The 25,190-nt window shown below is 40.3% G+C and overlaps 2 protein-coding genes across 4 annotated transcripts in view; both read right to left on the reverse strand.

The window, feature by feature from the left end:
- Positions 1-4,072: 4,072 nt before the first annotated feature.
- Positions 4,073-16,640, reverse strand: TMCO2 (transmembrane and coiled-coil domains 2). The gene is made up of 2 exons (XM_082389654.1): positions 10,204-16,640; positions 4,073-8,211 (listed from the first exon to the last, which is right to left on the reverse strand). Exons 1-2 carry the CDS (start codon positions 10,435-10,437, stop codon positions 7,897-7,899), a joined length of 549 nt encoding a protein of 182 aa, XP_082245780.1. The 5' UTR covers positions 10,438-16,640; the 3' UTR covers positions 4,073-7,896.
- A 259-nt stretch (positions 16,641-16,899) lies between these two features.
- RLF (RLF zinc finger) overlaps positions 16,900-25,190 on the reverse strand; it is a 78,026-nt gene continuing 69,735 nt past the window's right edge. For 2 of the 3 annotated variants that reach the window (XR_014243326.1, XM_082387589.1), the window contains one exon: positions 21,646-21,782. Coding sequence is in view for 2 of the 3 variants with exons in the window: in XM_082387589.1 (XP_082243715.1) it covers positions 21,701-21,782 (82 nt within the window). In the remaining variant the exon portion in view is untranslated. Of the gene's footprint in view, positions 21,783-25,190 lie in introns of all 3 variants that reach the window. The other variant, XM_082387588.1, reaches the window with a different exon arrangement.

Consider the following 25,190-nt stretch of genomic DNA (forward strand, 5'->3'; position numbering starts at 1 on the left):
GAGAATGATGTTTGCTGTGGGTTTGTCATATATGGCCTTTATTATGTTGAGGTAGGTTCCCTCTATGCCCACTTTCTGGAGAGTTTTTATCATAAATGGGTGTTGAATTTTGTCAAAAGCTTTTTCTGCATCTCTTGAGATGATCATATGGTTTTTATTCTTCAATTTGTTAATATGGTGTATCACAGTGATTGATTTGCATATATTGAAGAATCCTTGCATCCCTGGGATAAATCCCACTTGATCATGGTGTATGATCCTTTTAATGTGTTGTTGGATTCTGTTTGCTAGTGTTTTGTTGAGGATTTTTGCATCTATATTCATCCGTGATATTGGTGTGTAATTTTCTTTTTTTGTAGTATCTTTGTCTGGTTTTGGTATCACGGTGATGGTGGCCTCATAGAATGAGTTTGGGAGTGTTCCTTCCTCTGCAATTTTTTGGAAGAGTTTGAGAAGGATGAGTGTTAGCTCTTCTCTAAATGTTTGATATAATTCACCTGTGAAGCCATCTGGTCCTGGACTTTTGTTTGTTGGAAGATTTTTAATCACAGTTTCAATTTCATTACTTGTGATTGGTCTGTTCATATTTTCTGTCTCTTTCTGGTTCAGTCTTGGAAGGTTATACCTTTCTAAGAATTTGTCCATTTCTTCCAGCTTGTCCATTTTTTTGGCATAGAGTTGCTTGTAGTAGCCTCTTAGGATGCTTTGTATTTCTGCGGTGTCTGTTGTAACTTCTCCTTTTTCATTTCTAATTTTATTGATTTGAGTCCTCTCTCTCTTTTTCTTGATGAGTCTGGCTAATGGCTTATCAATTTTGTTTATCTTCTCAAAGAACCAGCTTTTAGTTTTATTGATCTTTGCTATTGTTTTCTTTGTTTCTATTTCATTTATTTCTGCTCTGATTTTTATGATTTCTTTCCTTCTGCTAACTTTGGGTTTTATTTGTTCTTCTTTCTCTAGTTCCTTTAGGTGTAAGGTTAGATTGTTTACTTGAGATTTTTCTTGTTTCTTGAGGTAGGCTTGTATAGCTATAAACTTCCCTCTTAGAACTGCTTTTGCTGCATCCCATAGGTTTTGGATCGTCGTGTTTTCATTGTCATTTGTCTCTAGGTATTTTTTTATTTCCTCTTTGATTTCTTCAGTGATCTCTTGGTTATTTAGTAACGTATTGTTTAGCCTCCATGTGTTTGTGTTTTTTCCATTTTTTTCCCTGTAATTGATTTCTAATCTCATAGCGTTGTGGTCAGAAAAGATGCTTGATATGATTTCAATTTTCTTAAATTTACCGAGGCTTGATTTGTGACCCAAGATGGAGAATGTTCCGAGCGCACTTAAGAAGAAAGTGTAATCTGCTGTTTTTGGATGGAATGTCCTATAAATATCAATTAAATCTATCTGGTCTATTGTGTCATTTAAAGCTTCTGTTTCCTTATTTATTTTCTGTCTGGATGATCTGTCCATTGGTGTAAGTGAGGTGTTGAAGTCCCCCACTATTATTGTGTTACTGTTGATTTCCTCTTTTATAGCTGTTAGCAGTTGCCTTATGTATTGAGGTGCTCCTATGTTGGGTGCATATATATTTATAATTGTTATATCTTCTTGGATTGATCCCTTGATCATTATGTAGTGTCCTTCCTTGTCTCTTGTAACATTCTTTATTTTAAAGTCTATTTTATCTGATATGAGTATAGCTACTCCAGCTTTCTTTTGATTTCCATTTGCATGGAATATCTTTTTCCATCCCCTCACTTTCAGTCTGTATGTGTCCCTAGGTCTGAAGTGGGTCTCTTGTAGACAGCATATGTATGGGTCTTGTTTTTGTATCTATTCAGCAAGCCTGTGTCTTTTCGTTGGAGCATTTAATCCATTCATGTTTAAGGTAATTATCGATATGTATGTTCCTATGACCATTTTCTTAATTGTTTTGGGTTTGTTTTTGCAGGTCCTTTTCTTCTCTTGTGTTTCCCACGTAGAGAAGTTCCTTTAGCATTTGTTGTAGAGCTGGTTTGGTGGTGCTGAATTCTCTTAGCTTTTGCTTGTCTGTAAAGCTTTTGATTTCTCCATCGAATCTAAATGAGATCCTTGCCGGGTAGAGTAATCTTGGTTGTAGGTTCTTCCCTTTCATCACTTTAAGTATATCATGCCACTCCCTTCTGGCTTGTAGAGTTTCTGCTGAGAAATCAGCTGTTAACCTTATGGGAGTCCCCTTGTATGTTATTTGTCGTTTTTCCCTGGTTGCTTTCAATAATTTTTCTTGGTCTTTAATTTTTTCCAATTTGATTACTATGTGTCTTGGCGTGTTTCTCCTTGGGTTTATCCTGTATGGGACTCCCTGTGCTTCCTGGACTTGGGTGGCTATTTCCTTTCCCATGTTAGGGAAGTTTTCGACTATAATCTCTTCAAATATTTTCTCTGGTCCTTTCTCTCTCACTTCTCCTTCTGGGACCCCTATAATGCGAATGTTGTTGCGTTTAATGTTGTCCCAGAGGTCTCTTAGGCTGTCTTCATTTCTTTTCATTCTTTTTTCTTTAGTCTGTTCCGCAGCAGTGAATTCCACCATTCTGTCTTCCCGGTCACTTATCCGTTCTTCTGCCTCAGTTATTCTGCTATTGATTCCTTCTAGTGTAGTTTTCATTTCATTTATTGTATTGTTCATCTCTGTTTGTTTGTTCTTTAATTCTTCTAGGTCTTTGTTAAACATTTCTTGCATCTTCTCGATCTTTGCCTCCATTCTTATTCCAAGGTCCTGGATCATCGTCACTATCATTATTCTGAATTCTTTTTCTGGAAGGTTGCCTATCTCCACTTCATTTAGTTGTTTTTCTGGGGTTTTATCTTGTTCCTTCGTCTGGTGCATAGCCATTTGCCTTTTCATCTTGTCTATCTTTCTGTGAATGTGGTTTTTGTTCCATAGGCTGCAGAATTGTAGTTTTTCTTGCTTCTGCTGTCTGCCCTCTGGTGGTTGAGGCTATCTAAGAGGCTTCATGGGAGGCTCTGGTGGTGGGTAGAGCTGACTGTTGCTCTGGTGGTCAGAGCTCAGTAAAGCTTTAATCCACTTGACTGTTGATGGGTGGGGCTGGGTTCCCTCCCTGTTGGTAGTTTTGCCTGAGGCAACCCAACATTGGAGCCTACCTGGGCTCTTTGGTGGGGCTAATGACAGACTCTGGGAGTGCTCACGCCAAGGAGTACTTCCCAGAACTTCTGCTGCCAGTGTCCTTGTCCCCAAGGTGAAACAGAGCCACCCCCTGCCTCTGCAGGAGACCTTCCAACACTAGCAGGTAGGTCTGGTTCCGTCTCCCCTGGGTTCACTGCTCCTTCCCCTGGGTCCCAATGTGCACACTACTTTGTGTGTGCCCTCCAAGAGTGGGGTCTCTGTTTCCCCCAGTCCTGTCGAAGCCCTGCAATCAATTCCCACTAGGCTTCAAAATCTGATTCTCTATGAATTCCTCCTCCCCTTGCCACACCCCCAGGTTGGGAACCTGACGTGGGCCTCAGAACCTTCACTCCAGTGGGTGGACTTCTGTGGTATAAGTGTTCGCCAGTCTGTGAGTCACCCACCCACCAGTTATGGGATTTGATTTTACTGTGATTGCGCCCCTCCTACCGTCTCATTGTGGCTTCTCCTTTGTCTTTTGATGTGGGGTATCTTTTTTGGTGAGTTCCAGTGTCTTCCTGTCAATGATTGTCCAGCCACTAGTTGTGATTCTGGTGTTCTCGCAAGAGGGAGTGAGAGCACGTCCTTCTACTCTGCCATCTTGGTTCCTCTCTCAAACCCATGGTCTTTTAACTGAGATCACACCTGGTCTCAGGACTTAATGAAGCTCAGGTTCTTGATGTCTCATCGCAGAAAGAATTCAGTGAGAGACAAAGTGATAGGTAAGAAGTGGATTTATTTAGGGAGAAACAGGCTCCACAGACAGTGTGGGCCATCTCAGAAGGTGAGAGTGGCCCCAGGGTATGGGGTTGTCATTTGTTATAGGGGTGGGTAATTTCATAGGCTAATGAGTGGGAGGAGAATTCCAGCTATTTTGGGGAAGGGGTGGGGATTTTCAGGAATTGGGCCACTGCCCACTTTTTTTTTTTTAATTTTTGTATTTTATTTTATTTATTTTTTTATACAGCAGGTTCTTATTAGTCATCATTTTATACACATCAGTGTATACATGTCAATCCCAATCTCCCAATTCATCACACCACCACCACCCACCCACACCACTTTCCCCCCTTGGTGTCCATATGTTTGTTCTCTACATCTGTGTTTCAACTTCTGCCCTGCAAACCGGTTCATCTGTACCATTTTTCTAGGTTGCACATACATGCGTTAATATACGATATTTGTTTTTCTCTTTCTGACTTACTTCACTCTGTATGACAGTCTCTAGATCCATCCATGTCTCAACAAATGACTCAATTTCGTTCCTTTTTATGGCTAAGTAATATTCCATTTTATATATGTACCACATCTTCTTTATCCATTCGTCTGTCGATGGGCATTTAGGTTGCTTCCATGACCTGGCTATTGTAAATAGTGCTGCAATGAACATTGGGGTGCATGTGTCTTTTTGAATTACGGTTTTCTCTGGGTATATGCCCAGTAGTGGGCTTGCTGGATCATATGGTAATTCTATTTTTAGTTTTTTAAGGAACCTCCTTATTGTTCTCCATAGTGGCTGTATCAATTTACATTCCCACCAACAGTGCAAGAGGGTTCCCTTTTCTCCACACCCTCTCCAGCATTTGTTGTTTGTAGATTTTCTGATGATGCCCATTCTAACTGGTGTGAGGCGATACCTTATTGTAGTTTTTTTTTTAATTAATTAATTTATTTATTAATTTTTATTTTTGGCTGCGTTGGGTCTTCGTTGCTGCATGCAGGCTTTCTCTGGTTGTGGCGAGCGGGGGCTACTCTTCATTGAGGTGCGCGGGCTTCTCATTGCAGTGGCTTCTCTTGTTGTGGAGCACTTTTTGACCTTTATGGTCGGCCTTGGAACAGTCATGGCACCTCTGGGTGTGTCATTTATCACGCTGTATTACAATGAGTGTATACTGAGGCTCAAGGTCTAGTGGAAGTCGACTTGTCTGCCATCTTGGACCTCTTTGTTTCTAATCAGTTTATGTCGTGTCCTCGGGCTACGTCATTCTTTTAAAGGTTGTGCCCTGCCCCCTTCCCTCCTGTTTCAACCTCATCAGTTTCTTTTGCATCTAGCTCATTCTATCCTCTGTCTCCCACACAGACTACCAAATCTATGTTACTCCCCTGTTTAAAAACCTTCACTGGGCCATTCCCAACAGTATGGCATGAACTTTAAGGCCCTTCATTACCTGACATCACTCTACTCTTCTAGGCCTTCTTCTGACACTTTCCTTTGATATACCCCAGAGCGGTAACCAAGACAAGAAGACTGGAACTATGCATGAAGGCACTGAAATTTAGCACAAAAAATCGAGACACTGACTTTAAAAGATTGCATGGCACTCCTTCAGCAGCACAGTTAAAAACCTTCCCACCTACACTGTCAGATAATGCACATTGTTGATAACTCCTGTCTGTTCTGTTCACATCATAAATTAAAGCTGATTTGAGGATGAGGTTAGTGTGTCCTTCCCTGAAGCCAAAATCCTTCATTGTCGCTCTGGAAATAGGCAGTTCTCAGTCACCCTGAAACTCTCCTTGCCCTCCAAGTAAGCCATCCTCTTTTTCACATGGCTCTGTGGTAAGCCCACCAGCAGGAATACTTTCCATTTCAGTGTCTGCCTGTGTAACCCCTTATGGGACAACTCAGTGTCATCTCCTCTGCCAAGGCTTTCCTGGCCCCGCCCTGTATTCACCAGCCTGTTTTTGCACTACACAGTGAAGTCTCATCTTTATTCAGGAGTCGCATTTTAACTCCCATGCACTGGACAAAAATTATGATCAGAATTACCTGCAGAAATCCCTTAGGAAGATGTCACTTGTCATGCCAAAACCTTGGTTCTCTGTACACCAACGCCAAACAGAAATACAGAGACAGAGCTATGGAGGAGAAAGAAAGAGTGGCTTTATTTCTTTGCCAGGCAGAGAGGGAACACAGCAGGCTAGTGCCTCAAGAACTGTGCCCCCCTCACTGGGGAATAGGGAGAGGTTATACAGTCCGGGGTAGCGGTCAGAGGTATGTGGTAAGGATCAAGGCAGCGACAAGTCTTGCATTCTTCTTTCTTCTGCACAGTTTCAAAAGGGTGGGGTTGCTGACAGGATTAGCGTGTGTGAAGGGTCTCTGGTGGTCTCCTAATCTTGATGAGCTTCTCTGGTCCCTTTAATCTTGCCTCAGGTGGTTTCCTGGCTGCTCCTCCCTAGATTAGCAACTGTTCGAATCTGCCCTTTGGAACTCAGGGAAGGTCATGGAGGCTGGAATCTTGCCTACAAGAAATGAGGGACAAAACACCCTCCATGCCCGGGAACCCCACAGGGCTCTGTTCGGCATCACTTGGGAGACTGCTGTGTTGTCTCCTGTGGAACAAGGCAGCCAGTTTTCCTCCAGCATGGCAACAAATCACTGTTTATAAAGTATTTCATTTAGGTGTCAGATGGTTACAAACTGTTTCAATGACTGTAATCACGTTTACTGTGGCAAAATGCACACACTATAAGGCTTGTGGAATCTGAGACCCACTGAGACGACCGTCTACCACCATCTCCCCAGTACGCCATCTTTCTCATCAGGGGACACACTCACTGAGTGGAATGGCAGGTAGGTGCCTCCTTCCCTTCTTCCCTCCCTGCTAAGCTAGCATTCACATGAGGAGAATTCACCTAAGTTAAGATATGACCCTTGTTCTGTATTATCTTTTTTTTTTTTTTTTTTTTGGCTGCACGGCTTGCGGGATCTTAGTTCCCTGACCAGGGATTGAACCCACGACCTCGGCAGTGAAAGCGCGGGGTCCTAACCACTGGACCGCCAGGGAATTCCCTGTATTATTTTTATAATTCCTTGTTCTGAAATGACCTGTCCAACCAACCAAACTGAGTGCTCCAGAAGCACTCAGAATAGATTCCCAAGGATGATCACAATGCTTTCTTAGCACAGAGAATTAGTAAAAGAATTAGTAAAAGTTGGATAGGACTTCCCTGGTGGTGCAGTGGTTGAGAATCTGCCTGCCGATGCAGGGGACACGGGTTCGAGCCCTGGTCTGAGAAGATCCCACATGCCACGGAGCAACTAGGTCCGTGAGCCACAACTACTGAGCCTGCGCATCTGGAGCCTGTGCTCCGCAACAAGAGAGGCCGCGATAGTGAGAGGCCCGCGCACCGCGATGAAGAGTGGCCGCAACTAGAGAAAGCCCTCGCACAGAAATGAAGACCCAACACAGCCAAAAATAAATAAATAAATTAATTAATAGAATGTTTAAAAAGAAAAAGTTGGATAAAATCAAACAATCTCCTTTATGTCCAGCCCCACCCTTGCCCACCTCTGAATAATTAATGCAGGGAGACTCCAGGCCACATATTTACCTTTAGGCCAAAAACCAGCACAAGAGCCAGCCTCCCTCTCTATAGGACAGTCCACAGCATCACCCTTAACAGCACTTTCTTGCTGTTTTTATTATATCGAATCCAACCTCTTCAGCATGGAGCTCAAGGCCACATCCCTGACCACTCTCCCTTCTTTTCCCACTCCCATGATTCTTTCTATATGGCTGCTTAGGGTCTCCAGCCTGCCAAGTGGGCACCACAATCTCAGACATTTTTAACCACCATGATCCCCCACGTAACCCCACCACACACACAAGTGGGAGCTGGGCCCTGCTGAATAGAGAGCCAGTCCTGGCTGGGTAATTTCAATATAGTTCTCTCTCTTTATTGATACACCACTGCACACATGAGGGAAACAGTGCTTTTCTAGAAAACATTGGAGTCCATCACATTTCAGATGTGGATGTAAACCCTGATGTAAGCAAGGGACTCTGGCAGTCGGAGCAGCTGCAGTAGCGCTCAGAGGAGCAATCTCTCTTTGTGGCAGGTTTTTGGGAAATGATCATCCCTTCCAGGTTCTTCATTTTGTTTTCCACTGTCTGAAGTTTTTTCAGAATTTTCTCTTGCAGACCCAAAGATAAGAAGATATTACTGTCTTGAAATGGGAGACCATTCCCTTCTGGGTGGACCAGCAAAGCCTGAAAAAAATCTGAGCCTTTCTTGTAAAGTTTGTAGAGTGTGATTGCAAACAACAATATTTTCTAAAATAAAACAGAAGTTGAACGTTACTTGTTTATTCATGTGAAATGCCACAGTTTACTGTAGATGCAAAAACAAAAGACGACTCTAAAAGTAATAATAATCCCTCATTCCTATGCCAAGCCTTCTAACAAAACATCTTCACACCTATTTTGTCTTTTGATCTTTACCACAGAATGGAGTGGTAGGCAGGTCAGGGATTATTATAATTAATATAATTAATAAAGATTATAATAGTAGATACTGTTTGCTGAAAGTCCGCCTCATGCAAGGCTCTATGCTAGGAGTTTCCTTCCCTATGCAGGACCTACGTATGTAGAAAAAAACAGAGCTGGATAACCATTTAGATGCCTTCCAGTTTGGCCTCTGTCATTGTCCAAGGTCATATACTTGGAAATGGTAGAGCCAGGACTGGAATCCAGGAATTCTGATTTCCATGTATATTCTCTTAGGACACAGTGGTCTGAAACACTGGATTTCCTGGTCATAGAAAAAAAATTTTTTTAATGTGCTAGGACAGAGTCCTGGTAGGAAAAGAAAGAAAAATCATCTTTTTTCCTTATAATAACTAGCACTGCTTATTGAGTACTACTGTGTGCTAGGCTTTATACATACAAGATCTCCTTTAATCCTCACCAAAACCCTGAGGGAGGCACTGTTAGCAAGCCAATTTCACAGATAAGGAAAGTGGGGTTTACAGGCTAAGTGATTGCTCTCAGATCACACAGCAAGTGACAGAATGAAGAAGCCCCTGTAGTCTGACTCCAGAGCTTATTAATCACTCTGTTATACTACCTCTTTTTCTTGGCTGAGGTGTCTGGAGGGCTGCGAATTCATCTTTCTGATTGAATTAAACAATAACCAAACAAGAGCAGAACCCAGAAGTACAGATAAGAGTTTGGTGTTTTGCCTTCTATTCTTCTATATTCTAATTGAAATACATGTATATGAATATGTAGACACACAAATCCCTGTTGGGGATTTAGGTCATTTGGACTATATTAAATGAGATTTTTGGAGAAGAATTTAATTTAGAATCCTAAAAATTGGGTTCAAATCTCAGCTTTGCCAGCTTTTACAATCTATGTCACCTTGGGTCAGTGATAACCAAGTTCCCTCACCTACAAAGTGGAGATAATAACCCTGCCCTGCCTACCATGCAAGGTTTTGAGAGGTTAAGAGAATGCATGTGACTGATTTCTCAACAGTAGTGACATGAAAATAAGTGAATGCTACAAAATAATCCAGTAATAACTTATCTCAGCATTTACCAAGTAAACCAGTCACCCTTTAACACAGCCCTTTTTAAATCCCATCTCCTTAAATTTAGGCTGAACCTCAATGCACCTCAGTTTCCTTGTTCGTCATGTGAAAATAACCTCTATTTCATGGAATTGTTGCGATTCTCAAAGCATTTTAACTGTATTGTCAATATAGCTATTATTGGTAATTAAACAGGTATGTAAAATCCTAAATGTTTTTCATGATCCCAGCCAATTGTACTCCTATTCCCAAAAAGAGCCCCCGTATATTCATTGTGATGACTAAATAAATATACATGCTTCCTCATCAGTTACAGAGCAAAGGCACAGTAAGAACAGAAAGGCAAAACCCAAGATCCCACTTCTACTTGCAGTGCTATTCTATAAGAGGTACTCCACACGGTGTCTGGCACACGGTTAGACACTCAAAGATGAATACAAATATATGATCAAATAAATTTGGAGGTAAGGCTGCCTTCTCAGATTATGAACTTCTTTAATGTGTTTCATTATAAGACAAGCCAAAGATCATTGTGAGAAAGACCATTTTTATGCCAAAAACCTAACTGATGGAAGTTTTTAAGGATAACGTAGTTTCAACCAACTTCAGAGACAAAGGTTCACTTTGGTTTATCTGCATGGCCTTAAAACTGGGTGGCAGCCATATGGGAGAGAACTGACCAAATTTCAATGTAAAACTATTTAAATTTCTCTGTAACAAAAGAGTATAACCTGAATTGACTGAACACTTCGTTTCCATAAGGCATATACTCCTATTCCCAACAAAATCAAAAAGGAAATCCCCAGGATAACTTGCACAGCCGGAGCAAGATTATCTAGTAGCCCCAAATTTGTTTGCTGAGGCACACTAGTCTCTCCCAGAAAAGTTGCTTGTAGATAATTCCATATCGAGCTCAGAGAGAGATAATCTATTATGATGTCCCAGATAGAAGACAAAGGTGACATTTTAATATAACAGCAGCTCCAGGAACTGCGTATGCAGAGGCTTTAGGAACCTAGATACGAGTTAGGAAGAGTGGTCTGGGAGTCCAGTTCTGAAGCCATTGTGAGCCGTGCTTTGTGATATCACTGTTCTGAAGCTCAGCTTGTTTCCCACTCACCCACTGAACCTTCTCACTCAAAATCAAGCAGACAGTGGCCTGAGTTTTCAGTTCAGTCACAGCACTCTCTCTAATCTTCGGCAAGTCCTAGCTCTAACACAGCACTGTCCAACAGAACTTTCTGCAATGATGGAAATGTTCTGTATTTGCTCTGTCCAACATGGAAGCCACTAGTCACTTGAAATGTGGACAGTGTGGCTGAGGAACTGAATTTTACATTTTATTAAATGTAAATTTAAGTAGCCACATGTGGCTAGTGGTTACCCTCTTAAACAGTGTATAGAACATTTCCAACAATCCATGGGATGGAGAGCAATTATTTTCACAATTCAACTGAGAAAACCGAGGTTAAGTGGAGATTAGAGGAGACAGGATCTAAAAAGGGCTTTCCTAAAGAGCGAATAGTTTACTTGGTAAATGTGGAGGGAGGTTATTACTGGATCATTTTGTAGCATTTCCTTTTTCATATGTCACTACTGCTTAGAAATCGTGATCTTTGGAAAAGCTTTTGACATATTTGAGCCTCATTTTGCTCATCTGTTTACATCTCCTTCATAAGATTTATATTAGGAACAAATGGTATAATTTCCTAAGCACTTTGTAAACAGTAGCATGCTGTACCATAACCTAGATGCCATGTTATCAAATCCATTATTTACTGACTAGTACCTATCTACTCAACAAGGAGGTATGAAAGTATAAAATATAAGGTCTGTTCCCAAAAATCTTACATGAAAAAAGGTAGTTCACACACAAGCGTATAATATAAATTGTGAGATCAGTTACCAAGACAGCAAGAATCCAAAAGAGGGTTTGCACCAAGAGGAGGGGAGGGGCATGGTAAGTAAGGAGAGAAAGGGTCAGTTATGACAACTTCTAGAAAAATATTGTCTGATGCTATTCTGATTTGTTCATCTGGTTGACTGAAAGAAAGAAAATGAATAGGGAAGCCTGGTGGAGAAAGAATAACTGTTTTGTTCTTGCAGGAAGCAGAGGTATGGCAAGTTGCTTGAGATGTCAGGGACACATCCAGAAAGTGGAGTCTAGAATGTTGTTGGATATATAGTACCATGTCAGGGCGAAATGACCTACTGATTTAGGAGCGACTGCTAATGATGTTAAACCCATAGTCAGCTAGTGACTGACCACAACCAGAATCTTTTCTAGAAAGGAATACAAATTACTCAGATAAGACTTGGGGTTTTACTATATAACAAGTTAAACCTAGGTCAGAAACCATAAAGAATGATAACCAAAAACTTTTTGGAGAAAAATATGGTTGTGACAACTGAATCATTACCCAAGACTTCCTATACTAGATGAGATCCCCCTGTTACATGGCACCTTAGACTTTACTTTCAAAGCACTTAACACGATTAAGGTTATTTGTGCAATTTTGGGTTTAATGTATCTTCCCTGACTATTGTAAACTCAAGGAAGACAGGGACCATGTCCATTTTATTGACTACTGTATCCCTAGTGCTTGGTGCTTAGCAGGCATTCGAATATTTTTAAGTAAATACAAAGTCCCCTAGAAGAATTCCAAATATCTTTATAGCCTAAACTGTTCAATCATCAAGTGCCTATTACCGTATTTGTGTACTCATTTCTATAGAAGCTTTATAGAGTAGCTGTTAAGAGGATAGGCCTTTGGGAGTATAATGGATCTGGGTTCAAATTTTGGCTGTACTATTCACTAACTTTGTTACCTTGGGCAGGTTACTTAACTTGAGGCTCAATATCTTCATTGTTAAAGTGAGAGTAATTCCTACCTTGTAGGGCTACTATAATGAGAATTCGATAATTTGTGTAAAAGAGGGCAACTATTATTTATAGTGATGTTTATGACCAAATGCAAGGTATTGTGGATCTCAATAGTATAAAGTCCCTCAAAGAGAATCTAGTCTGAAAACCCATTTATTGTTTGACTCCCCTCTCGGACACCTGAACACCTCCAATGATGACTTTATCACCATGCAAGGTACCTCAGCCCACCTTTAGTGTCATCCATCCATCCATCCCTCAGTCACTTCCACATTGTGCCCTATTAGGACTTCTTGGCTTACACTGCAGCTTATGCTTTATGCAGTGCCTACTTTCAAACCTTCACTAGGTTCTTCATTGTCTTTCAAACAAAATCCAAAATCTAGACCATGGTTATAGGCACTAAAATACCTGGCTCCTGCTGACCTATCCAATCTTCTCTCCTACCCCTTTCCCTTTTATTCTCTTAACTCTATAGCTCTACTAGATTTGTCAATGTCACTAACACACCAAGCTGTTGTACCACAAAGCCTTGGCACATAATTGGATTATCCTAACTCCTATTATTTCTTCAGGTTTAAACACTGCTTCCTTTAAGGAAGATTTTCCTGTCCTCTTTTTTGGTTCCCTCAGTCAGGGCATCTTTTGTAGCACTTTTATTTAACTAATTATTTGTAGTGTTTTGTTTAATGTCTGTCTTCCTGACTAGACTCTAATCTCCAGGATGCAGGAAACTTACCCTGTCATGTTCAACATTCTCCCCAGGAGCTGGCAGAAGGTGTGTGCTTAGTAAATATTTGGCTATAGCTTTCCTATGCCTCTTGTCTTCTCTTTTCCAGGCTAAACCTGCCAAATACAGGTTGACAGGTTTTAAAATCTCCTGACTATCCCAGTTACTTCCTCAGAGAGGTTCAGGCCTCCAAATGCAGGCCGTCACAGACTATATTTCTGCAAGTGTAGACAAGGCAGGCCTGCTAGCACAGTGGGCCACTCTTTGCAGACTCAGCTGTACATAATTGGAGGCGGTGTCCCGAATCTGGAGTATAAAGCCGCGAGGCCTCACAGTCGACCATGGGGGTGAAGAGGGGACCAAGCAACTTTTCTGACTTTCAGAAGTTTCTTTCCCAAAGAAAAACTGACTTTTTCATAGGTCACATGATATTCACAGAAACAATAGTTTCTCCTTTCCACCTCTTTCTCACATGAGTAACTGTCAACACTGGACGTATGACTGGAGTTGGATCTGCATGACTTGGCTTTTACCTATGCTTCAAACTTTATCTCCCACTACTCACTTTCACAAAAAATACAGCTTAATTACAGAACTGTGGTATTTTTGGTACTTTAAATACCACCTGCCACTTTCCACCCTTCTTCCTTCACATTAAGTTCCCCTCCCTGATATTTTTCCAGTCAGATGAGATTGGAAACTGGGCTCCACCTCTTCCTAGCTTTTATCAGCTAGGCAAGACACTTCATCCCTCTCTTAAGTTTTTATCTGTCAAATAAGAATACTAACAGTACTGACTTCATGCTGTTATGAAAATTCAACAAGATAATTTTATGTAAAGTGCTAAAAAAATAAAGTGTAATTATCCTGCATTCTCACAGCACTTCCCACTTCGTATTCTGGGCCACTGCTTCTAGAACTTTTCTGTGCCTATGAATCATCTGGAGATCTTACTGAAATGCAGATTTTGGACCAGGAGGTCTGGACTTGACATTCTACATTTTGCACAAGCTCCTAGGTGATGCCCATGCTGCTGACCCACGGCCACACTTGGATTAGAACGTGTAAGTTACCCCCGCTTTCACACTAAAGCTCCATGATGGCAGATCCTGTCACAAATCTGCTTTGTTAATCTCCCAAAACATCTGGAATTATCTTTAAATATTTGGCTAATGACTCTGTTCTCCAGTGACTGTCCTTCGCAGTGCAGGTCAAAAGTAGGTAACCTGGGACCGAGAGGATAGGTTAGGGATGAAATCCCTAGGAAGGCTAATCAAAACCTTTCTTCTCCATTATTCCCCACTCACTCTCTTTCACACATGTGCTCTTGAACATGGGGAAACACGGAAGCAAGAGAATTCTGGGTAAAATTCAAGAATCAAAGTGTCTGGCATTCTCAACTTCCACCTATCATTTTAGGAGGCACAAACTCAGTGCTTCCAGGTCTGTGTCAGGGGTTGGGGACAAACCCCAAAGAGACATCAAGTAAAAATGACAGTACTAAAAACTTCAAAAATAACCCTCTGATCTTCTATATTATCATATAATCACACATGCTGGTTTTTAACAGAACATTGTCTTCAATAAAGATCAAACGAAGCAAGCCACAACTGGAACAGAAAATGATCTTAGGGTCATCTTAAAGCAAACTTTCAATTGGGTTCTGAAAATTAGGGTTTGGTTCCACTGCAAATGGACTCACTTGTTCCTTTCAGGAGGTAGGAGTCAGAGGTGGTTGAAGGGATATAGTTGTCTATTTTATTTTGGCCGAACTGGGCGGCATGCAGGATCTTAGTTCCCTGACCAGGGATCGAAACTGCCCCCTGCAGTGGGAGTGCAGAGCCCTACCCACTGGACGACCAAGGAATTCCATTTTATTATTAATTTATTTATTTAAAAAATTTATTTTTGGCTGCGTTGAGTCTTCATTGCTGTGTGCAGGCTTTCTCTAGTTGCAGCGAGCCGAGGCTACTCTTTGTTGCGGTGCGCGGGCTTCTCATTGCAGTGGCTTCTCGTTGCAGAGCACGGGCTCCAGGTGTTCGGGCTTCAGTAGTTGTGGTGCATGGGCTCAGTAGTTGTGGCTCGCAGGTTCTAGGGCGCAGGCTCTGTAGTTGTGGCTCACTGGCTTAGATGCTCCACGGCATGTGGGATCTTCCTGGACCAGGGCTCAAACCCGTGTCCCCTGCACTGACAGGCGGATTCTTAACCACTGCGCCACGAGGGAAGCCCTCCCCTTTATTTTTAAATTTTTACAATTTTTTTTTGGCTGGATATAGTTGTCTTAAACAAATTAGCAGCTTTCTCTTGTTCTGATCTAAAAATCTCTAGTATTAGGAATTCTTTAAATGAGGCCACTGGTTATTTCTCATGCTCAGATCACAGATAAGGACCTTTCAAAATGATCACCTACACCTCCTCACTTCGTAAGTGAGGAAACTGAAGCCCACAGAAGAAATTAGCCAAAGATCCCAAAGGAGTCAGTAGTGACCTCAACCTCTAAGATGTTCCACTCTGTCACTTTTTCTTTCAACAGAATCTTGTTTGAGAATCCTGTTACCTACTAGGATCTGAGCCAAAAAATGACTTGGGCTTGGGGGGTGCTTTAGACTCTTAGGGTGAGGAGGTGGCAGAATGAAATCCCTGAAGAGCTGATAAAACAAGGTTTAAGGGTCAGAGAAAAGATCTTAAAATCTTAACCAGAGGCATAAGAGAGGGATATTAGGAGTATGAGTCGTTTCATTGCTAGCTAATGAAAGTGGCTGAAAACTTTAAAAGGAACAGAGAATAAAGCTTCTGTATTTATAAGAATACATTCCATCCTCTTCCCCCAAATCCATTTCTTCCTTTTGTAGTCCCACCTCAATTGGCTTCATCACTACTGAACCTTAAGTTTTCCTCAAAACGTTTCCTTCACCCTCCAACATCCAATAATCCTCTTGAATTTTTCAATTTCATCTACTCATCCCTCTACTGCAGTTGTCAGTACAGACTCTCACCAAGTTTGCCTCAATTACTTCAATAGTCTTAATATCTACTGTTTCCATTCTCAGCCCCTCAAATCACACTCATTTCAAGTGATCTATAGATTATTAATATGACTGTTTTGTTTAAAATTCTTCAAAGGCTCTCAGCTGCCTATGGACTCAAGTCCAAAGTCCTTAGTGTTCATGGTTTGGTTCCTGCCTATCTCTACAATAATCTCATCTGCTCCAGTGCTCCCCTTTTACTGCCAGCCTATCAAATTATTTGTAGTTGCCTGGAAACATGACTTTACATCTCTGAATTTGCTGTGCCCTTCACATTATGTTCGGCATACGCTCTCCTTTCTACCTGGACAACTCCTGGACATCCTCTTCTGGGAGCTATCTTGACTCCCAGAGCTAATTATTCTATCTCGGAATTTTCTTTCCACAAAAATTTTAAGACAATAGTCATTCAAAAAGAAGCTTGATCTGAATGGTTTGGTTAATAAGAAACAAAAAACTACTGGGGTAAAATATAAGTGCACATTCCAGAAAATATAAGTGCAATTCCAATTTATGTGTGGCATGAAAACTCATTATGACTAAACAAAAAATGGGTGAAAAATTGTAATTTATTGAAACTCAACTCAAAAAATATAAGATGCTGTAGTGTACAATATATTACACAGAGCACCCTCAGGTGCACATTCAAGTCAAGTAAGAACATATCCCTTTCCCTAGCCCTCCCACCCTGGGATCTTAGTATTTGTTCCATATACAATCATGCACACTTAATTTGAAAAAGGAAGCCCCAATATATTTTGATGTATTAATTAGCACCAAACAAGAATACAGTTCCATTTTTTTTTAATAAACAAACAAAAAAAACCCCAATCAATAAACCAACTGGAGAGCTAATGGACTCAGCCAATACTGCTGACATAGATATTATACATTCATGTAAATACACAGCCTATTCTACCCTAAACAATGGTGTGGCTGGTTCTCAGCCTTTGTTCGAGTTGGCAATTGTCCCCATGTTGCAGTGTTGGAGCCAGTCTGTTTCTAAAACAAAATTGCTATTTAGGAACTTCCTACACAAAGCTCATCTGTCTTTTTTGTTGGAAACAACTCTAAAATTGGTGTGGAAAACTTAGATCTTTCAAGGACAACCACTGGCCGAAGATAATGAAGCTGTTTTAAGGCAAGTTCTCCACAGTCTGTTAATGCTTTGTCCAATACAACCCTCAGGTTTTCCAAGGGAGGAACTGTTGTCGTCTCAGCTACTATTAAAGGTGGGATTGCAGTCAGGTTCTCATGAATTGCAGAGTCACTGGAAGAATGAGGTATGTCAACTTCAGGGTCATTGTCATTCACCATATTATTTGCCATAACACTCCCTGTTAAGTCATTACTGGGTTGTGAAGAATTACTTAATGGTAAGTGCTCTGAAGGCTCCCAATCATCAAAATCATCTTCTTTCTCTTCACTTTCCTGAATAAATTTCAGAAATGAAGATTCAAATCCCATAGGTTTGTAAGTCTTCAAATCAAATGACCTGGGATGTGGATGCTTCCTAAAATTCTCTTTTGGGACATGGGTTGAATTTTTTACAGTGTTTTCTTGCCCTGAACTTTGCTGCCCGGTTTCTGAGTCTTTGATCCTTGGTAAAGGCAGCTGGAAACTTGTGAAATAAGTCCCACTTTCAGTCCCATCAGGATTAGGAATGGAATTTTCTATTTTACAAGGAGGAGGCTGAACTGTATTACACTGTTCCAAAGAAGTGGTTTCTGGACTATGGTTACATTTCAAAGTTCCTCTGTAGAGCAGAGTATCTGCATCAAAAACTGGGTTGCTTTCTGTACATCCTTTCTGACCTCCATCCCTTTCACCTGGATAAAGGGAATCGGCGGTCTGGACAGGTATGCTACTGTCACCTGGGGAATGGCTGTGCTTTGTGAGCTCTGATTCACAGCTTCTATCTTCTTCTTTCTTTATACAGGGCTCTGCTTCAGAAGGGGGCTCCTCCTTAATTTTGGTACCGTACTTAACACAAACGACAAGATTTTCCATCTGTTGCTCTAAATAGGCACTACTCATCTGATGGGTACGTTTGTAATGCCTCACTATGCTGCTCTCCAACTTTACCACAGATAAGCATCCTTGAACCATGCAAGGGTACTGCGTGTGCTCAGAATGCTCCACACACATATGGAGGGCTTCAGCTCTTGTTTTAAAACTAATCGGAGCTTTCTTTTCTTTGATTAAGCCACATTTTTTAGCCTTAGCATTAAACGATCTCCTCGTAGTCTGATGTTCATGCCCCTGAGTGTGAGTTGTTTGACACACCTTTTCACTCCTTAGTAGCCTTTCATTTGCCACTTTCTGGCTTCTAAACAGATCATCATAATAGTCCTTATGTCGATAATACACATGTTGAGAATAATTACTGCGATGGGTGAAAATCTGGCCACAGCCATTAAGATCACAATGAATTTCATAATCTGAATGTATTTCTCCTTCAATATTATGCTGTTCCATCAAGTGGTGCTTCAACTTGCTGAATGTATAAAAAACAGCAGGGCACTGAGGCTGGTTACAGGAAAACCTGGCCACTGACTCAGCTTCAGAAAGCACTTTCGGCTCTTCAATGTGGTCTAGGTTATGAGAGTCACTACAGTGCTTAGCAAGAGCTTTGGAACACAGGAAACGTTTGTTACATTCCTTATATTTGCAAGCAAATATCTTTTTGCATTTGACAAGTTCCCTTTTGGTTCTCGCTTTGTCTTTCTCTAAACATAACTGTTCTTTGTTGTATTGATGTACAGTCCTGTAATGGCGAATCAAGCCTTTTAGATTAGTGAATGAGGAGTTGCAAGTTTTATGGATACAATGGAATGGTTTGTGGTATTTATTCAAAATATAGCAGAGATTTCCTTTAGCAACAGTTCTCCTGCTACCTCTCCCCTCTCTTCCTTCTCCTTCTTCTCTATGGCTACTTATTGGTGATGAAATATCAGATGTTTTACTTTCTGTTTCTTCGCAGGATGACTCCAAATCTGTTTCTGAACTGCATTCATCCTTTTTAGAATGACAGTGTGGCTTCTGAGAGTTACTGTTGGGATCACCTCCAAGTTCCACGGAACAATCACCTTTCAACCTGTCTACTGAGCATGGGCCTTCATGATCACATTTTTCATTATCTAACAGTTTTTGAGTTACTCTGTCGCTGCCAATTTGATGTTTATTTTTATAATGAATCCTAAGGTGTGTTTTTCTCGTAAATGACCTTTGGCAGATATGACACTGGAACGGGGAATACCGATGTTGAAACATGGTTAGCTGAAGGACTTTTTCTTTTGAATAATTATGTTTTTTAAGATAATGCATTAACAAAGCCTCTCTGGTCACAAATTCATATTTGCATCCTTGAAGCTCACAGAAAAAAGGCTTGGCTGCCAGCTGTGCCAGGTACTGACTTGGCATATTTTCATCTTGATTCTGAAAATTAAGGTCTGAGATTGTAGGTGACACCGCTTGAAGAGACTTAGCACCACTGGATGGGTACCCCTGCAATGACCCTGAGAAAGATCCATGTGTTATTGAGTTTTTCAAGCTTAAATGCTTCAAGCGTAACAGAAGTTCCAACATGGTATCCTCTGTACATGGCCTTTTAGAAGCACAAATGGAGGCTTCTGAGGAATAACCCTGATGTTCTCGTTTACATTTAGTATGAATATTGTGATCTAGACCTTCATCTGGGGAGTCACTGTTTGTGTCTGAGCTAGGTTTAGGTTCTGTATCAAACTTTTCAGTTGTTGGATTATGTTCATTACCCAAACAGGGAAAGAGATCTTTTGTCTTTACCTTTTTGGGTTTGAAATGGTATGGATGAACCTTCCTTAGATGCTTCTGCATGCCTCTTGCGTTTTTGTACGTGGAACCACAGCCATCAAAACCACAGGTAAACTTAGTCCCATCAAAACAAACTGCCACATTGGAACATTTTTCTTTTAAACCGGAGGGCACAAAGACTTTCTCGTGAGACAATAATATATCCTGCATGGTTTCAGAGTGATCCAGTGTGTCAATTAACTCTTCATTCATGGAAGCTGAAGAGCTATGACTTAATTGATCACTAGAATTACTGTCACTGTTTTCTTTCAGATTTTCTGCAGTTTCTATTTGAGAACTAGCTGATCCTGCACAGAAAAGAAGATCCTCTGGTAAATGTGATTTATCAGCTTGGTCAAGTAGATGGGGCTGATCAATACAATCTTGCTTTTCCCCTGCTGCAGGCTCAAGTTTCACTGATTTCTTCACAGCTCCATTTGAACTTTCAACATTATGCATTGAGAGGTGATTCTGGTATTCAATTTTGGAATAATAGAACTTTTTACAGCCAACAAAGTTGCATGTGTAAGATGCATCCCTAAAGTGTTGTGCTTCATGGTGGTAAAGCTGTCCCAAGTCACTGAAAACAATATTACAGCCATTTAATTCACATTTATAACGCAGATCATCATGTTTTTGTTTATGGTTAAGCAGTTCATTCACTGATCCAAACCTAGCATAGCAATCTATAGATACACACATATAAGGCTGAGGACCACAATGCACTTGTTCATGCTCTCGCAGGTGAAAAGCAGACATGAAATGTCGTCGACAGTAAGTACACTTCTCTCTTCTATTTTTCATATCTAAGTAGTGCTTGGCATTTTCATCGTTATTTTGGTGTTCAGCTTTAAGATGCACACTTAAGTATTTAAACTGCTTAAACACACGGGAACAGTCTGTGCCAGGACATGGGTACAAATCTCTGTCTTGCAGGTGGCAATCTTCTAATTTGCTGAATGTAACATATTCATGTGACTCTCCTTTGGCTTGTTCATTCAATGACTGACCTTGCTCCAGGGCTGCAGAAGGGCTCTTGGGACAAACTCCCTTTTGAGAGCCTTTCAACAGTAATTTCTTTCTAGAGCGGTCCCTTCTGCTTGGTGGCATTTTAACATGTTCCATCACATGAGGAACAAATATTTCTTTTCTCTTGAATTTTTTAATACAAACCGGACAGGTGTAAATTCCATCTTCCATATGCATCTTAGAATGATGAAGAATCCTGGCCTCTATACATTCCCGCTTACATAACAAACAGAAAAATTTATACTGAAGCCATCTCTGGTATCTTTCAGAAGAACCAATGGGTTTTTTGTCTCTTTTCTCCTTATGCTGATCTGTCAAATCTCTTCTTCTATATTGTTTATCTTCTTTACTTTCCTCGTAATCACTAAGAAATGACTCTAAAACATCTGTGTCATTAATAGACAGTTCATAGCCACTTAGGTCATCATCAGAATCTGAGGCTTCTTGTCCTAGAAGTTGGTGGCAGTGTCGTTTTAAAGTTTTCCAGTCCCAAAATTCAGGATCAAAAGGCCAGTGGGCTTTTAAAGCTAGTAAAAGCTCACATCGGAGAGAATTCGGAACTGGTGCATTTTCTTCATCAAATTTTTGATCTGGCTGGGAATACAGTTCTTCCAACATATTAAATCCATCCAAACTGGGTTCAATTAAGAATTCTGTAAGCTGACAGGCTCGTCTGACTTCTAAATCTTCTGGTAAAAGACAAGCAATTGTTTTACAAACTGATGCCTTCATTTCTTCATCCTCACTTGATCTGAGTTGAAGAGCTCTGACACATAGTAAAATCGACACCCCAAGACCAGCATCTTGTGCCTGTTAAGAAAAATAGGGAAGAAAAGGTTTTTTTTCCCAGTTTGGAAACATTACATAACTTTCACTGATAAGATACACACACACACACACACACACACACACACACACACAATTACTTCTTAAAACGTAAAGTTCTTAAATTTTATCTTAAATCTTTCTTCCTGCAAGTTACATTTAGATCCTCCTTCTTTCAACATGCAAAGGACTGGATTAGATGTTACAACCATGAACAACAACAATGTACATTTATAGAGTATCCAACTTTATAAGGCACTGCATATTAAAGCAGTCCTTAACCCTCAAGGAATTTATCTGTGTGCAAAATGTATTAAAGGCACATAAATTCAAAGGAGCTCAGGATAAATAAGGTCACTCAAGGATTCAAAAAAGAATTGTCTCAAGCTGGGCAGGAAGGATAGGGCTTAAATAAATGGGTGCAAGAGGAAACACATGTATAAAAGTGAGTCTAAGATTGAATTCAATTTAAAAAACTCATATGTCATGAACAATTGGGTGTTTTCAAACCTCAAGGCTTAGAATAAATGATCCTTTCCATTTCCTCCTAAAAGAATTAATACTCTATAGTTACAGGTGTACTGAAATCTCAGTTTCCCATGGAAAAACAACAGAAAATTTCTCTATAGCAGCAGGTTCTCAGAAATCAGTCAAAAATCACAAAAAAGATCTGGTCGTATATGATAAAAGGCAAGTGCATTTAAGATGATTCTTTCATGTGAGAGGCTGAAAGGGTGCGTGAAAATAATATAAACCAAGAAAAGCAGGATCTTATGGCAGAGTGGCTTAAAATACGGTACTTAAGAGCACAGAATTTTGAGTATGACTTTGACTGACTTTGAACCCCAGCTTCACTACAGTGAGAAGTTTTTAACTCCTCTAAGCCTCAGTTTCCTCATCTGTACAATGATAATTATAGTGGCAGTACTGGATTTTCCTCCTAATGTTGTTATAAAAATGAAATAAGGTAACACAAAATGAGTATTACAATGTTGGCACATAGTAAATATTCAACAGAACCCCATGTAAAATATTTGAGGATAAATTCCACTGTTCAAACATCAATTTGCTAAGCAATTATTCTCGTTGGGCACCATTCTAAGTGTTGAGAACACAAAGAAATAATTGCCATCAATTTACAGACTCCTTACTACATCCTAGGCACTATTCTAAATAAACTTTTTGCATACATCCTCCTCATTTTATAGATGAAGAAACCAAGGCTCAGAAAATTAGTTGCCCAATGTCACCAGCTAGTGAGCAGAGGAGCAAGAATTTAAACTTAAAGCATGTTTTCCCAGTGTCTGAGTCTTAACCACTTTACACTCTATACCAACTCCAAAGTTAATTGACTTGGCTATATCCCATGTGCCCTTGATACAATATGCCAAGGCACTTCTTCAGCTTCCTGGTTTAAAACTTATCAAATTATCCATATCTATCAGTTTCTTCAAAATTCAGCTTCACATTCCATATCCTAATTCTAATTTATTCATCACTCCTTTAACAAGTAACTTCTTGGTATATCTGTTCAGAATGTATAATGGTAGTTATTTTTTTTTTTTGAAAAGTGTTCTTAATGATTTCACAAAATTTTACCATTTCAACTAGATTAGGCTGTTTAAGAAAGAAAAGACATTCTTTGCTCTTTATCTCACAGTCTTCCAAGGGGGTTAAGTAACTTGTTGAGAACCTATGATTTTAAAACTTAACAGACTTTCTCCAAGTCCTCTGTGCTCTGACTTACAAATGATAACCTTACATCACATTATGCCATTTGTCAAGATACCCATGGTCTAGATCCTTAAAAGTCACGCATCTCTAATTTTCAGCTTCTTTATTACTAAAGAGAAGGGATTAAACTAAACAACGTCATGTTTTGCCAAACAGTACTACTTATGTGTTCCACCAAGAAGGGCCCTAAGGCCAAATAAACTGGCTTCAAGATTATCCCTCTTCCTATGCCTTCTACTTCAAATATAACCACATCCACATCCTTTCTTGTCATACTATTTTTAAAATCTTGAGAGAGACCCTAGATTCTCTAAAGTCATCCCTTCCAATATGACTTTCTCAAGTCACAGAATCAAAATTTAACAACTCTGAGCACTTTTAATTGATCATTTGGTTTAAGCTCTTTGTTTATAGAAAACTGAAGCCCAGAAAATAAGGAAGTTCTATTACAAGGCCCTCCTTCCACAAGAGACCCAACGCCCACAAAAGCTTTTCAGCATCATTAACCTTTTCCTTCCCAAGGGCTATGTGACTGGTTGCTAGTTGTGCTAATATCGTTTCACCTCTTCTTTTATAAAAACAGAACACCTGGTTTTATCTGGTTACAAAGTCACCTGGAATAATCAAATAATCAACTTATCTCCTAGCTCTCCCCTGCAGCCAGATGTGAGTGTGTGTGTGTGTGTGTTGCAAGGAGTGGGGGAAAAGGTGTGTTGTAGTGTGGTTTGCTCTCCACTCCACTTCTTGCTATCTGGAATGGAGACGTTATAGCTGGGATTGGAATATGAGATGGAAGCTAAGTGTTAACAGCAGATAAAAGGAACCTGGGTTTCTGATATGTGGAGCCATGAGAGCAACCCTGGCCTGTCTACCTGGGTTATCTACCTGTATAGGAGAGGGAGAAACTTCTTTCTTCTTTACACCACTATCACTGTGGGATATCTACCATTCACAGTAGAATTAGATCCCAACTGATACAGGTTAGATCACCTCTCTTTTAAAAAGCTAGAGGTAAGTCTCTCAATTTGAAAAGAATTCCACACTCACTCCCCTTCCACCTACCAGTCCAGATCTTTCCTACCCTTCAGGACAAATATAAACAAGGATTACAGTGGAAAATGTCCTAGACTGAGATGAAAAAGAAATGGGTTCTGGTTATACAAATGGACAGCAAATTCCTTGGTCTGTGTCAGAAGCCCATCTTCCCTAATCCTCTAGCAGCTTTCCCATTTTTTGTGGTTCCTTGAGGTAAACAGAAATCTAAGATGACCCCCACTGACCTTCACTTTTGTATAATCTCCTTGCTTTGAGTATAAGCAGAACCTATAAATATCATTCCTATAATTACGTTACGTTACATGGCAAAAGGGACTTTGCAGATGTAATTAAAGCCTCAAATCCACTGATCTTAAGACAAGTGGATTACCTAGACCTGACCTAATCACTCAAGCCCTTTAAATCTAGATCTGGAAGTCAGAAGTAGAGGAGGTCAGATTTGAAGAATTCCTAGTGCCTTTGCTGGATTGAAAATGAAGGCATGGCATGAGGGTGGCTTCTAGGAGCTGAAAACAGACCGTGGCTGACAGCCAGCAAGAAAATGAGGACTTCAGCCCTACAACTGAAAGGAACTGAATTCTGTCAACAATAAAAATGAGCTTA

Source organism: Balaenoptera borealis (genome assembly GCF_965194805.1).
Source record: "Balaenoptera borealis genome assembly, chromosome: 1".
In the NCBI taxonomy this organism is placed as follows: domain Eukaryota; kingdom Metazoa; phylum Chordata; class Mammalia; order Artiodactyla; family Balaenopteridae; genus Balaenoptera; species Balaenoptera borealis.